The 12706-nt window shown below is 51.9% G+C and overlaps 1 protein-coding gene and 1 long non-coding RNA gene across 5 annotated transcripts in view; one reads left to right on the top strand and one right to left on the bottom strand.

Moving 5' to 3' along the window:
* Window positions 1-12706, top strand: part of LOC122217936 (core histone macro-H2A.1) — a 79751-nt gene extending 67045 nt beyond the window's left edge. For all 4 annotated transcript variants that reach the window (XM_042935674.1, XM_042935681.1, XM_042935657.1 and 1 more), the window contains exons 7-9: window positions 1746-1835; window positions 4309-4483; window positions 11950-12706. In XM_042935674.1, coding sequence (XP_042791608.1) covers window positions 1746-1835; window positions 4309-4483; window positions 11950-12115 — 431 coding nt within the window. In that variant the 3' untranslated portion in view covers window positions 12116-12706. The remainder of the gene's footprint in view (window positions 1-1745; window positions 1836-4308; window positions 4484-11949) is intronic.
* Window positions 4483-11954, bottom strand: LOC122217955. Its single transcript, XR_006201780.1, has 3 exons — window positions 10986-11954; window positions 9424-10341; window positions 4483-4591 (listed from the first exon to the last, which is right to left on the bottom strand). It is a non-coding gene; the product is annotated as an uncharacterized LOC122217955 (long non-coding RNA).

The raw sequence follows: 12706 nt of genomic DNA, 5'->3' as shown, positions 1-12706 counted from the left end.
CTGCATGATATTTTGAGTGAACCCGTAATTGGGCCTCACTCCTCTGGGTTGTATCCTCAGAGTTTCCCCTTCCTGCCAGGTGGAGGTGGCTGTGAGGTCTGACCCTGCTCCCTCATGCCTATCCGGCCACCGTTTGTGACGCTGGTCTTTGTCAGAAATAGACAGCGGCTGTCACAGCAGTTAGAAGTCTCTGGAGTGGATGTGTTTTCCCTCCTGACACCTCTGCTATTTTAAGTGTGTGTGACTGCTTTCCAAGACAGGCGGAGGCGTGAGGACAGTCTGGGCTAATAAGGGATGCTGGATCCTACCCCAAGCATCCCGTGCTAATTGCTCTTTAAAAGCAGGGCCTGCTCTTCGCCATCCTAGAGCTCCCTGGGGGTGCCGGCCTGCCGGTCACGTTCATGCACACAACCCCAGACTTCCTGCAGTGGGCCGGCGTGCGGGCCAGTGCCTGCCATCAGCCCCGGTGCCGTCTCTTTTGTGACAGTGCCCAGACGATGTGCTCTTCCCTCCAGATACTTCTTGGGGTTAGTTCACTCCTGCAGAGCAAGCACGCCAGTGAGGCAGGTTTTTCTAAGAGAGAAAGACCTAGTCCCGACAGAGTGAATCCAAAGAGAATTTGGGCTGGTGCACTCTGATGCGCCCTGACTGACACCTACTACAGTGTGCCGAGTGCAACTCCGAATTTTCCAAGATAAATGGTGAATCTTAAGGGGAGTATTTTATCCTCTTGTGAGGAAAAGTACTTTAAAATGTGCAAAACTGATGAATCAGAGCTTAAGGAAGAGAGACCCCATTCTGGCCAAACTTTAAAGGACGATGTTGTCACACGTTTTCAATGCTGCCTGTTGTGCCACACGAGGCATTTGACCAACAGGCCTCACAGGTGTTGGTAACCTTGTGTGGGAACCCGGTTTTCCTGGCAGGAATTGGGTACTTAGCAAGAACCCGAATTCCAGAAAAGGTGCTGCCTACCTCCACTGGGTTTAACCTTCAAAATCTGGTGAAGTCATCTTCTTTTACAAACTTTCATGTGGTACAAGCTCCCCTTTAAGCTCTGCTTCTGATGTTGCCTTCCTTTACCTAAAGTGATTCTGAGTCATTAGTGTGATGAAGGAAATACTGTCTGAGGCCATTTTTTTTTTTTTTTTTTTATCTTTTTCCTTTCCTTTTTTTTTTTTTTTTTTTGTATTCACCTTTGACACCAGAGCTGCAAAATAGGAAAAAAGTATGGTCATAATGGTGGTCCAGAGGTGACCAAATCTGAATGCTTTCTTCTGGGCACACTGCCAAGGGGAGAGCTGGCTCCCTGATGGGAACTTGGTATGCTTCCCCTAAAGCCTTCATATTTGGGGGTTCTCCTCAGAGAGAAGAAAATCTAGGGGGGGGCATGAGCCTCAGAAGCCAACACCATCTGATTTCTCATGGCGAGAAATGCAGGACAGGCACGCTTGCAGGGAACAGGCGTGTCCCATGTCCCTCGTATCTCTGGCATATCCAGGATTACCCTGAGTCACCCCCAAATGTCGGATAGCAAAGCCAGCTCAGTGGTAATTGGCCGAGTGGTGAATCTTTTCTAAATTTCACTTTCATGACTTAACCAAGTCTTAGTTTCCTGTTTTGCAGCTGTATGGAAATTTAGCTGGTCAGATCATTTGAAGTATGTAATCACCTGACATGCTAAGTGTCTGTGTGTGCCCTGAGATGCAAGAATGACAGTCTGACCTCACCCTGTCCTTGTCTAGGAAACACGCTGGAGAAGAAAGGCGGCAAGGAGTTTGTGGAAGCTGTTCTGGAACTCCGAAAAAAGAACGGGCCCTTGGAAGTAGCTGGAGGTGAGCTGGGGCAGCGCCTTGCTTATTTGGGCGTGGCCCGTGCAGCATTAGGAAAGCCTGATTATGAGGCATCTTGGAATTCAGGAGTGCGTGGCCACGCAAACCTGTCTCCGAGCTGGTTAGCCTTACAATTTGGACTTAAGACACACGCAAATTGTCGGGGGGAGTGTAAGGGTTGTGAAAACTACCTTTCCAGTTTTTTTCTTTATTGCTCAAAATAGCTTTTAAATGTTTGGTGTCTAGACTCTGATTTTAAGGAATTACAGCATTCGAGTTTGGCAAAGCTGAGAGCTGAGAATTGTAGGCAGTGATACCGAGCCATCTGCAAAAGTGCTGGCGAGAAGTGCAAATTAATCATTTTCATTCAGCCATCTGTGTGTTTAATGGGCAAAATAGAAATAGACATTTTTCATTTGCCAGTCACACCTTTCCTGATACCAAGGGTAAGAAAATAACTTGGAACCGGATGTGTGGAGAATGATTGCTAGGAGCTAGTGGTAGAGCCTTCTTCCTGCTACTGGCCTGGATTTTGGAATTGGAGGTGGTCAGTAAGAGGTGAAGGACAGAGGGCCTCCTGAGGACCTAGGGGTCCAAACAGTGGGGTGAGGCCCGGTTCACTCCACCAGTGATGTGAGGACAAGCCATTCCCTTCCTTTGGGCTCTGGTTCCTCTTCATACTGGATGGTCCCCAGCGTCCAAGCTGTCTTGCAAATCCTCCTGCTGCTTTAAAAATGACTCTTAATTGAATACAGGTGTCAACAGTTACTGTGTGACTTCTACACAAGCCCTCTTTCAGAGGGTACACCAGTGACCCTCTTTGACCAGTCATCCTGGGCTAGGCACGGAGCCTGGTGTGGATAAGAGGGTAGCCTTCGCTCTGCCTTGGACCTCTGCCTTGCCCATTTTCTTTTGCTCGCAATGAGTGTGGTATTAGGTAGGGTACATTTCCAAGTCCTTATAGGTATTTCCACCAAAGTCCCATATTGAACAAGGGAGAACTGATGTAGTATTAACTACCCAGCCAGGGGCTCCTGACCTTTCTTCAATCCCTTCCCAGAACCTCTCTGTGCCAGCCTGGAGGTGCTTCCCATGGGTGGCCCTCAGATGGAGGTGTGATGAGAGGTCAGCCTGGTGCTTCCATACCACAAACTCAGCAGGTGACACCTGGGCCACCGCTGATGCAAACCCATTACATTTAGCATGGCTGAGGATATGGTTGCCTGTTTTAATAACTCATTTTGTCCTTGATATTAAGATCAATTTTAGAAAAAGTTTTAGAACATATAAAGGTGGTGTAAAACCTTAGCCCTGGCTCCACTAACGGATGATGATCACAGTTACCGATGTTTCTTTCCAGTCTTTTCCCACGCATCGTTCAGCAGTGACTTCTCCCGAGGACAGACCAGTGCGTAAACCCCCCAAATCTCATGTTGCCATAGGTCAGCACTTGAGCCCAGAGTCAAGAGTCAAACTGAGACCTCTTAGTTCAGAGCTGTTTCTCTGCACCATGAGGCACTACCCACCGATCACTCTTCCCCAGTACCTACTAGTGCCACAGCAGACCTGACAGTCCTACCCACGAGGATGGTCACCCCAAGTGGGCTCAGGCAACAATCAGACCATAGCAGCGATGTGGGGCCTCCGTGTGTTCCTGTACAGAAATGGCGCAGGAGGCACTCAGCAAACCCAGTACCCAGAACCACCACCTGTGCATTGCACCTTTGGGAACAGGAGTCCCAGAACATGCTCTGGGAGACCCGGCACTGACTTGGAACACTTCCTAAGGGATAGCACGCCCGAAGCCAGTGCCTTTAGTTCTGATGAGAAGGCAAAGCCTGAGGGAGGGAGCTGGGTGGGGTGTAGAGATGTGTAGTGGGGAAAAGGCAGCTCTCCCCGGAACAGAAACCAGTTCCAGCGTGAAAGAACAATTTAATTCTGTCAAAAACGAAGATCAGTTCAGGAGGAGAAGAGGGCACCAGAGCTGCCAGTCATGTTGCTTAGTGGCTCATTAAATGGAGTTGCTTTCCTAATAGGTTTATCCTGAACTCTGCCGGGGAGATTTATAGACACATCATAATTATGTGTACAGGAGTTCACAGGAGGAAGGGGGCTTAGAGATCCCTAGAGGCAAATTTGAGGCAGCAAACATTCTGACAGAGTCAGTCAAGTTAGGTGGTTCAGGGTCCGCCTCTGGGAGGATGTACAGAGAGGGCTGGCTGTAATCTTGGCTAAAATTCTTAGTGGCGGTGCATCTCAATGCCAGTTTTCCAAGGGTGGCTCTTGGCCTGGTGTTTCCCGAGAAGACTCGCTGGTGAGCAGTTTCTAGGGGGACATCAGAAGCACAAGATGGCAGGCAGCTGCAGCCCTTCCTGGATGCAGGTCACAGGGGAGCCTGGGGGCACGCTGCAGCTGGAGGGCGCTGTGTTGGGCGTGTGAGGGACAGAACTCACTGTTCCTGTCTTGTCTCCTCCAGCTGCTGTCAGCGCAGGTCACGGCCTGCCTGCCAAGTTTGTGATCCACTGTAACAGTCCGGTCTGGGGTGCAGACAAGTGTGAGGAACTTCTGGAAAAGACGGTGAAGAACTGTCTGGCCCTGGCAGACGATAAGAAGCTCAAGTCCATCGCGTTCCCGTCCATTGGCAGCGGCAGGTAAGGGCACATCGTGGCTTGTGAGGTCATTATACTTAGCTGCATACTTAGCCCATAATCGTGGAGCTCTGACTTGTGCACGGTCAGCTAAGGCTGTTTTTGAGCCATCTGCTTTAGTCGAGAAGACCCAAAGCACAGGAGGGGAAAGAATACAAACATTAAGCAATGGTGAACAGCAATTGAAGAGACGGAGACAGGAAGACTGAGGAACGTATCAAATTTCCTTTGTGACAGCAGATGTCAGCATAGAAAGTGACTTCAGGGTGTAGTGGGACCATCAGAGATGGCAGTTTAGAGAGTGAACCTGCCAGGACACGAAGACTCAGATATGAGGGAAGTGGAGAGGACAGGGGAGGTGTGAAAGCCAGGACCTTCGTTCCAGGAGCACCCTCCCAGCCACAGCATGCCTCTGCCCCTTACCTTTGTATCTCTGGCATCCTTCACTCACCCCTCCCCCCCACCCCAACCTGCCAGCTCTGTCTCCATGTGTCCTGCTGTCTGGCTCTTGCAAGGCGGACACGAATGGACACTTCTCTGACAGTGACATAGGGCTGGGTCTGCCCTGGCTTCCAGCGCTGAAGTAGCCCCCAGTAACTCTGGGTGTGCACTAAAAGAAATTAGAGCTCTGAGAAGGGAGAGTGCTTTGGGAACTCCATGCCATGATGCAGGGGCGGTGCCCCACTTCCCATCACATCATGGGGTCCTCCCTGTCCGGGTCTGTGCCTCATGCCTCACACTCTGGATTTGGCACCAGAGGCTGCAGCTGTGGACATCCTGGGCCCAAGAGGGCCATAACCCAGGGCTATGTATTGGCCGTGGCTGCACCTGGGGCATCCGATCCAGACTGTGCGCCCACTTGGGTCTCTGCCATCGGACCTTCCCGGTGCCCAGGCAGGGCTGTGTGGCGGCCATATACCGGCTTCCTTTGACACTGCAGGCCGCACAGGGTGACCATCCTCAACCCCCTTCCTCATGTTTAGAGAAAGCGCTTCTTTTCAAAGCACTTCCCCTCCAAACCCACGAGGAGCAAAGAGTAGAGTTTGCGAGCTCCATCTTGGGCAGGCTTTGTAATGATGCCTCTCTGAACACTGCTACCACTGGGGTTCTACACCTCAAGTGACAGAGCTAGCCCTGGGCAGGCTTCCTATCACGTGGCACCGGGAGGTCTGCCCAAGCTGCCCTGTTCCCACAGTATGTGGGGGGGAAGAGGGGCCCTCAGGGGACAGTGATAGCTCATGCCAGCGCCCCACCCTCATGCATGCCCACAGTCTCCCTACCCTGTACGCTGAGTGCCACTTTACTGCCAAAGTGAGGGACATCCAGAGGTATGTGATGACACGTGTGGGTTTGGGTGCCGTCCACACTTCCGGTCTGTGCTTTTAAATCCTGATCTCTTTTGCCAAGAGCCTATGTTGAACATCACTTTGCAACACCATTTAAGGGTCTCTTAAAAGAAAAGCTAAAGGAGAGGGACCATTGAAAGCCATTTGCTGTCAGGCTGCCGTCAGTTGGTTGTCACAGCCGGTGGCAAAGACAAAAGCCACCATTCTAAGGTCGTCAGCAACCCCCCCCAACCCCCCCCACCCCCCGCCCGGCCCATAGCTTGAAATTTCCCCAGAACTAGGGAGATGTGTAATGGGTCCCAGAGTCGATTCCGAACCTTTTTTTGACAAAGTGCTTCTGAATCAGAGTTTAAGTAGCCAGCTTCCTGCTTCTTCCACATCCTGTAGACGGTCTGTTCTTTGGCACAGTGCTGCTGTGTGACCTTTGCTAAACGAGTTAGCCTCTCTGTCCGTGGCCTCCCTTATCAGTGAGCACGGCTTTGGGGATGGCCCTCCCTCACAGATGGTCCTGAGGCTCAATTAGTGCTTCGGATGCACTTTGATCTACTCTGATGAAAGGTGCTTCCGAAGAAAGAAGCAACAGGAGCCTTTATTGGAGGTAATAATTTCATATTCTTTCATATAGCTATTGGGAAACTTTTAATTGAAGCATAAAAGTAATTCTCTACATTTTTCATGGAGTAAGAAGTTTTTAAAAACAATCCATTGAAAGCTTTTAAGAGGGCAGAATGCCAAAGGCAAGCACATGTGCAATGCCAGCGGCCCCACATCTGTCAGGCAGACCTTGCCCCACAGAGCCATGTAAACAGCTGCCCTCTCTTTCATGAGTAAAGATTAGGATTACACCAGAGCCGGCCTGTAAATCACAGTGGGTTTTAGGAGGGGAAATAAAAAGCTTGTTTGTGGCATCCAGTGTCTCCGGCCTAAAAGTCGGGTTGGAATGAAAATAATAGAAATGCAAACATGTTGGCAAGGAGCAGAGGGGTCACTTTCTCTCAGCCAAGGCCCAGCATGTGGAGGGCCATCCCACCCTTATGCCCTCTCCCTGTAGCCCCCCAGAGGCCAGACCCTGGCCTCAGGGAGACTGTCCTTGGGTACTATGGTCACAACATTCATGGATACCCCCACTCTCTCAGCTCTGTGTGACATTAGGGGGCGACCCCCTCTCTGGAGGGGTAGGATATAGGGAATGGGTAGTTTGGAACTTTGATTAAACTCTCTGTAGATTTATGAGCTTCAAGGCCAGTTCATTTTTTTTCAAGTTACCATTTATGGGTATTCATTGAGTCTCACGTACTGTGCTAAACCCTTGATCTGCATTATCTCATAACACCCGTACAGGGTGAGCACTGTCATTAATTCCACTAAAAGAAAAAATAAAAAGGAAGCTGAGAGGGGTTAACTCGCTCCCCTGAGGTGACACGACTTAGACTGGGGAGAGCCCGAATTTTAGGGCAAGTCCTTGGCCAAGATGAGAGGCATGGAGCCCCTTCCAGACCCCGGTTGCTCTCCACCAGAGGATCGCCCCACTGCTTGAGGGTGCTATACAGGAGGAGGTTTTAGGGAAGCTCAGAAACCCCACTGGGGAAGTCCCTGACTTCCCTGGGCCCAGCCATCAGCCTCCCTCCACCTTGAGAATTGGCCTTAGAAGAGATAGGAAGAAACCAAACAGAATGGGCAGAATTACCTACTAGCCTAAGACAAGAACATCTGGAAAGAAGGCTACAGGCCATATGGGGGCTGTGCTCCCCAGCCCATCCCCCCCACCATGCCCTTTGGAAGTGGAGCCCACTGCTCTCAGCTGCTGCCCTGGTCTCTGCCTCTGGAGGGAGTGGCCTTCAGGCAGCCCAACTTGACAAAGGCACTTGCTCAAAGCTACATAAAACATGGAAAATGGAAAGGCGCAGGAGCACCGTGAAAGGGAAACCTAATCCTACCAGAAAAAATGACCACACAGGGACACACTTTCCTAAAGTCACTCAACCTTTTGTGACATCCAGCCCTACCCTCTTGCAAACCACCAAGACAATTAGGTGGACCAGTCCCATACAAAAATCAGAGTCCGTCTAGAATCCACCTTTAATCCTGCTCTGCCTTCAAAGGCAAGCTGCCAGTCTGTCTCCTCCAGAAGAATCTGCCTGGACTCCTCCAACCCCTGAGACATAGCCTCTCCCCACAGGAGCTTCCAGGGTCTCTGATCAGGCTGTGCAACACAGCTCTTGGCTTAGAGTCCTGTGTGCCTGCTGTGGCCAGCCCTGCAGGTGAGCTCACTGATAACAGAGACACTTAGTGATGCCCCATGGAAGGTGGGGGCCCAGCAGGGCTGGAGGCATGACAATCTCTTATGGGACATGGCCCTTGTGAACCCAGAACCCCTGCGGTCCAGGTGGAATGCAAGAACAGACAACCAATATGTAGCGCCAGCCATCACTGAGCAGGCCGACCCAAAGGGTACGACAGCTCATGTGGTCCCCTTTCACTAGTCTAGAGAAACTAAGGCTGAAGACAACTGAAATGACTTCAGGGGAAGCTCCTTAGTTGGCCCAAGACCAAAAGGCTGGAATCTAGGACACTTGCCTGCAGAGTAACTTAAGGCACATGCCTTAACCATGGCCCCTGGCAGGCCCCATGGGACCTAAATGGGAATATGAGGGACACCTGCCTCTTGGCATCAGCATCCAGTGTATCCACGTCAAGGAGACTAATGCTTGGAGAGGTTAAGGCCCCTGCCCCAGGGCAGCTGGGCTTCAAACCCAAATCTAACACTACAAGGGAAGCCCCATTCCCCTTACTCTACTGTGCGTTGGGGGAGGGGCATCTGGTCTTCTCCAGAAGGTGGACAGAGTGACTGTTGCTCGGGGAGGTGGGCCCAAAGACTTGGCCAAGCAGGGATGGCCACTGGGGACGGCTGCAGGGAAGCAACCAGCAGGGACCCCAACCAGCCAGGAAGCTGGCAGATGAGAGAGACCCCACAGACCAGTGATGCTTCTGAAGCAGGCCCACACAGCACCAGCGACCCTGCGTCACCCTGCCATACCATGCGTGCCAGTAGTCATCGCTGACTGGGCATCGCAGACCCCGATGGCCTTCTGGGGGCCTGAGGCCGACATTGTCGGCCCAGGGAAAGCACAGTGGTGACAGCGATCACGGGGCCTGGGAGGAAGACAGTTTTGTACCACGTGAGCCTCTAGAAAGATGCTGCCAGACTGCCTGTTCTATAGACGCCACTACCAATTGAGGATGTTCTGCACGTTGTCTTGTTCAATACTCATACCCCCCAGGGATAACAGGTGCCTTGCTTACCTACCCCATTTCCCCGGATGACAGACAAGACACAGAGGCAGGGCCTGGACTCAAATCCTGTGTGGCTCCACGGCCTGAACCTCTAACTGCCCTGCTGCTCGGCCCTCCTGAGGACGGGAGGCCATCTGGGCCTCTGCAGCAACACAGCTGCCCCTGACTTGAGGGCTCCGGGTGTGGTGTGTAAAGCACTGCCATGAGAACAGCTGCTGCTATGCTCCATTTTGCTACAAGCGCCGCTCACTATGGCCATGAGAAAACATTCTGGAGCCCTGAAAGCATAAAGAAAGGAATCACCTTCCCCACTCTTTCCTGGCGGCCTGCGTGGTGCAGAACAGCTACAGTCCCTTGGCTGCATTTTTTTCTTTAGGCTGTGGTTGCCTAGGACAGAGGGATGGGTTTGTCAATAAGAGGTTCTCCTGGAAATAAATCAAATTCACTTGCACCCACCAACCTTGAAAGAGACCAGCCCGTGCTCCATTAACAGTAGGGCTGACAGATACTGATACTACGGGCCTAGAGCCTTCGATCCCCACCTTTTCTCCCTCACTTCTAGGTTCTTAACCTTGGGGCCCACCCTGTGAGCTCAGACTAAAACCTCCTTGCTGGCTCCACGCAGAACAGTGGTTCTCAAAGGGTGTGCCCTCGACCTGCCCAGTCCGATTCCCTGGACAGAGCCCAGCAACCTGCATCTGAATAAGCCCTCCCTGATCTTGACACAGGCTGCTCGGGAGGGTGGGCCAGGCTCCCCGTCCTGCCTCGGCTTCCAGGCATTTCTGGAACTCCTGCAGATCTGGCCACTGGCTTTTCTCGCCAGGGATTAAGTTACAGGCTGTAATCTGAGTTTACAGTGGGAAAATAAGTATTGGCTCTTTGTGAGACACTTTAAAGGGTCCCTTATTCCAGTGACCCCCGTGACCCTGTAACGGCATAGCCCTCCCCCAAAGCTGGCCCTGGTCTCACCCTCAGGACTGGGGCTGGGTGAAGGGCAGCCTGTACACGCTTAGGCACCCAGAGCCGGTGTGAGGTGGACCCCCACAACACTCATGTATACACGTGCCCCTAGGAACGTGCCCTAAAATGGGAAGTCGAGTTCATGTCTTCGAATACTTGCCAACAAGTGCCTTTTCCCAGACAACCTATCCTGTGAAAATGGTCAGGGCAACTCTGTCAGGGGTGATGAGAACAGCTTCTTCCCAGAATGAGCTTGCAGATCTGAGAGTGGATGGGGGGAAGAGGAATAGCTTGCTTTGTGGGTCCCACATTCTCCCCCCTTCCAGCGAAACCTTTCATTCAGCATGGTCCCCACCACCCTCCATCCTGCCCCACCTGCTGGGCACCCTTCCTGCGCTGCTGGTAGACAGGGCGCCCAGGATCTGCTCCAGGGGAGTCTGGGCCTGACACCCCCTTCCTGCAGCTGCTACACTTGTGCAGCTCTTCCTTCGGCCTCTGAATCCCGCTCCTCCCGGGCAGTCCTGTGCTGGCTGGCTGCCTTGTGGGCGCCGTGTGGCTGAGGACGAGCCTCACACCCCACTGTTGCCCAGAAGCCCTTCGGCACAGGCTGGGAACATGCCCCGGGTGACACCCCTTGTCTGCTAAGAATGAGCTTCACTTCCAAAGCATCTACAAACTACTAGGGATCCATCTTCCAGCTGGGCGAAGCCCTGTTTGATGAAAACCAAGTCACTAGAATGGTTTTGCCCTGTGGCCCTGAGATGTGCTTAGTACTGACAACTGGAGAGTAAGTGTGGCTCTCCAGAGGAATAAGCTAAGGTAGTTCAAAACTCAGAGGCACTTAGCAAGCAAGGCTCAGAATGTTCTAAGAAAGCCTCCACCTTATGCATTTGAAAACCTCTCACCTGGCAGCAGGCACCCCATCTGAAGGAGGGGTGTGGCCTAAGCCGGCAGGCTGGCCCAGCGATACAATGGCCCACAGGCTGGGGGCTCTGGAAGACTGCAGATCTGCCAATGAAAAAAGAATTCCCCATGAAACCTGGCCTCAGACTCTCACCTGAGGATCCTTAAGTGTACCCAGGGGGTCAGTAAGGGATCTGAATCCAGACCACTGGCTCAAAACCCATATCCTTTCTGCCAGCCTAGGCAAGCCGCTATGTTCCTGCCACTGTCCCGGGTTCCCTGGGTCCTGCACCTGCGGTATTGACCAGGAACAGCCCCAGGCACATGTAGAGCAAGAGACTCCAGTCTCTCTAGACCTCATTTCAGATTCTGCCAGAGTTCTGAGCCCTACCTCCAAAATTCCCACCTTTTACCTTAAGTGGACATATGTGAATTCACAGCCATCTGGCGGGGAAATTTGAATGCCATTTCTTGAGATAAAGAGCCCCCTCGGCCAGGAGTCGTCCCCTGCACTCCCAGCCCCCCATGCCCTGGCCTATGGGTGATAGCAAGCTGGTGGGTCCTGGGATGCACTCCAGGCCAGCAGCCCCAGCACCTGTCAAGTCTAAGGCCCACATGAAGGCTTTAACGCCCCTATGTGTGTGAACAACAGTCCCCTCCTGGAGAAGCTCCAGCCTCCAGCTGTCCCATAGGGGAGGGGTGGCGTCAAGCCCCGTCCTAGTCACAGTAACACTGGGAACAGAAATGTGGGAACTCACACTACCCTTGGGAGACTCCACGCAGGAGACACAAGTCGTGCGTATGTGCTTGTTGCTTGGCCCTTCCTCTGTGTGTGAGCAGCCCTCGCAGGCACTGAGGCCCCTCGAGGCGAAGCACAGCACCCAGCCCTGGGGGCCTCCGGGAGGGAGGGCGGCAGGCCCATGGCCACGGTGGCCCCTGGTTGCTGAGCCCCCTTCTCTCCTGTAGGAATGGCTTTCCAAAGCAGACGGCAGCTCAGCTGATTCTGAAGGCCATCTCCAGTTACTTCGTGTCAACGATGTCCTCTTCCATCAAAACGGTGTATTTCGTGCTTTTTGACAGCGAGAGTATAGGCATCTACGTACAGGAAATGGCCAAGCTGGACGCCAACTAGGCTGAAGTACAGAAGCAGCCTGCGCCGCGCCCCCGCCTCCGATCTGAAAGAAAGAAAGAAAAATCCCCTTCACGCCTATTGGGAGGCGGAACCCTTTCATTTCCAGTTTTGCTCATCTAGGGAAGATAAGGTTTTGGTTTCCAGTTTAATTGTTTTTGACCTTCTAAAATGTTTTTACGTTAGCACTGATAGTTGGCATTACTGTTGTTAAGCACTGTGTTCCAGACCGTGTCTGACTTTAGTGTAACCTAGGAGATTTTATAGTTTTATTTTAATGAAATCCTGCTTGACGCAGAACAGCGGGGAGAGCAGTGTCTTCTACGTGTGGCCGAATCCAGGAAGCCTGTTTTGTAACCGTGTGTCGTGGTGCTTTATTGTACACCCAGTGGCGTTCTTTTTACTATAATGTTCCATTTTTTTCCTCAAGAAGAAAGATCATGAATTTGCAGCAGACTTCATTTTTGTTTACTTTTTGTCTTAATGATGGATTTGAAAATGAAAGATTTAAAAGGCAGAACAGAATCTGTTGTCCTTAATTATATTTGCGATTTGGAATTTGTGTGAATCGATTTAGTAAAATGTTAAATTGCT

The sequence above is a fragment of the Panthera leo genome, chromosome A1, assembly GCF_018350215.1.
Source record: "Panthera leo isolate Ple1 chromosome A1, P.leo_Ple1_pat1.1, whole genome shotgun sequence".
Classification (NCBI taxonomy): Eukaryota; Metazoa; Chordata; class Mammalia; order Carnivora; family Felidae; genus Panthera; species Panthera leo.
This window is presented reverse-complemented; position numbering and strand designations above follow the sequence as displayed.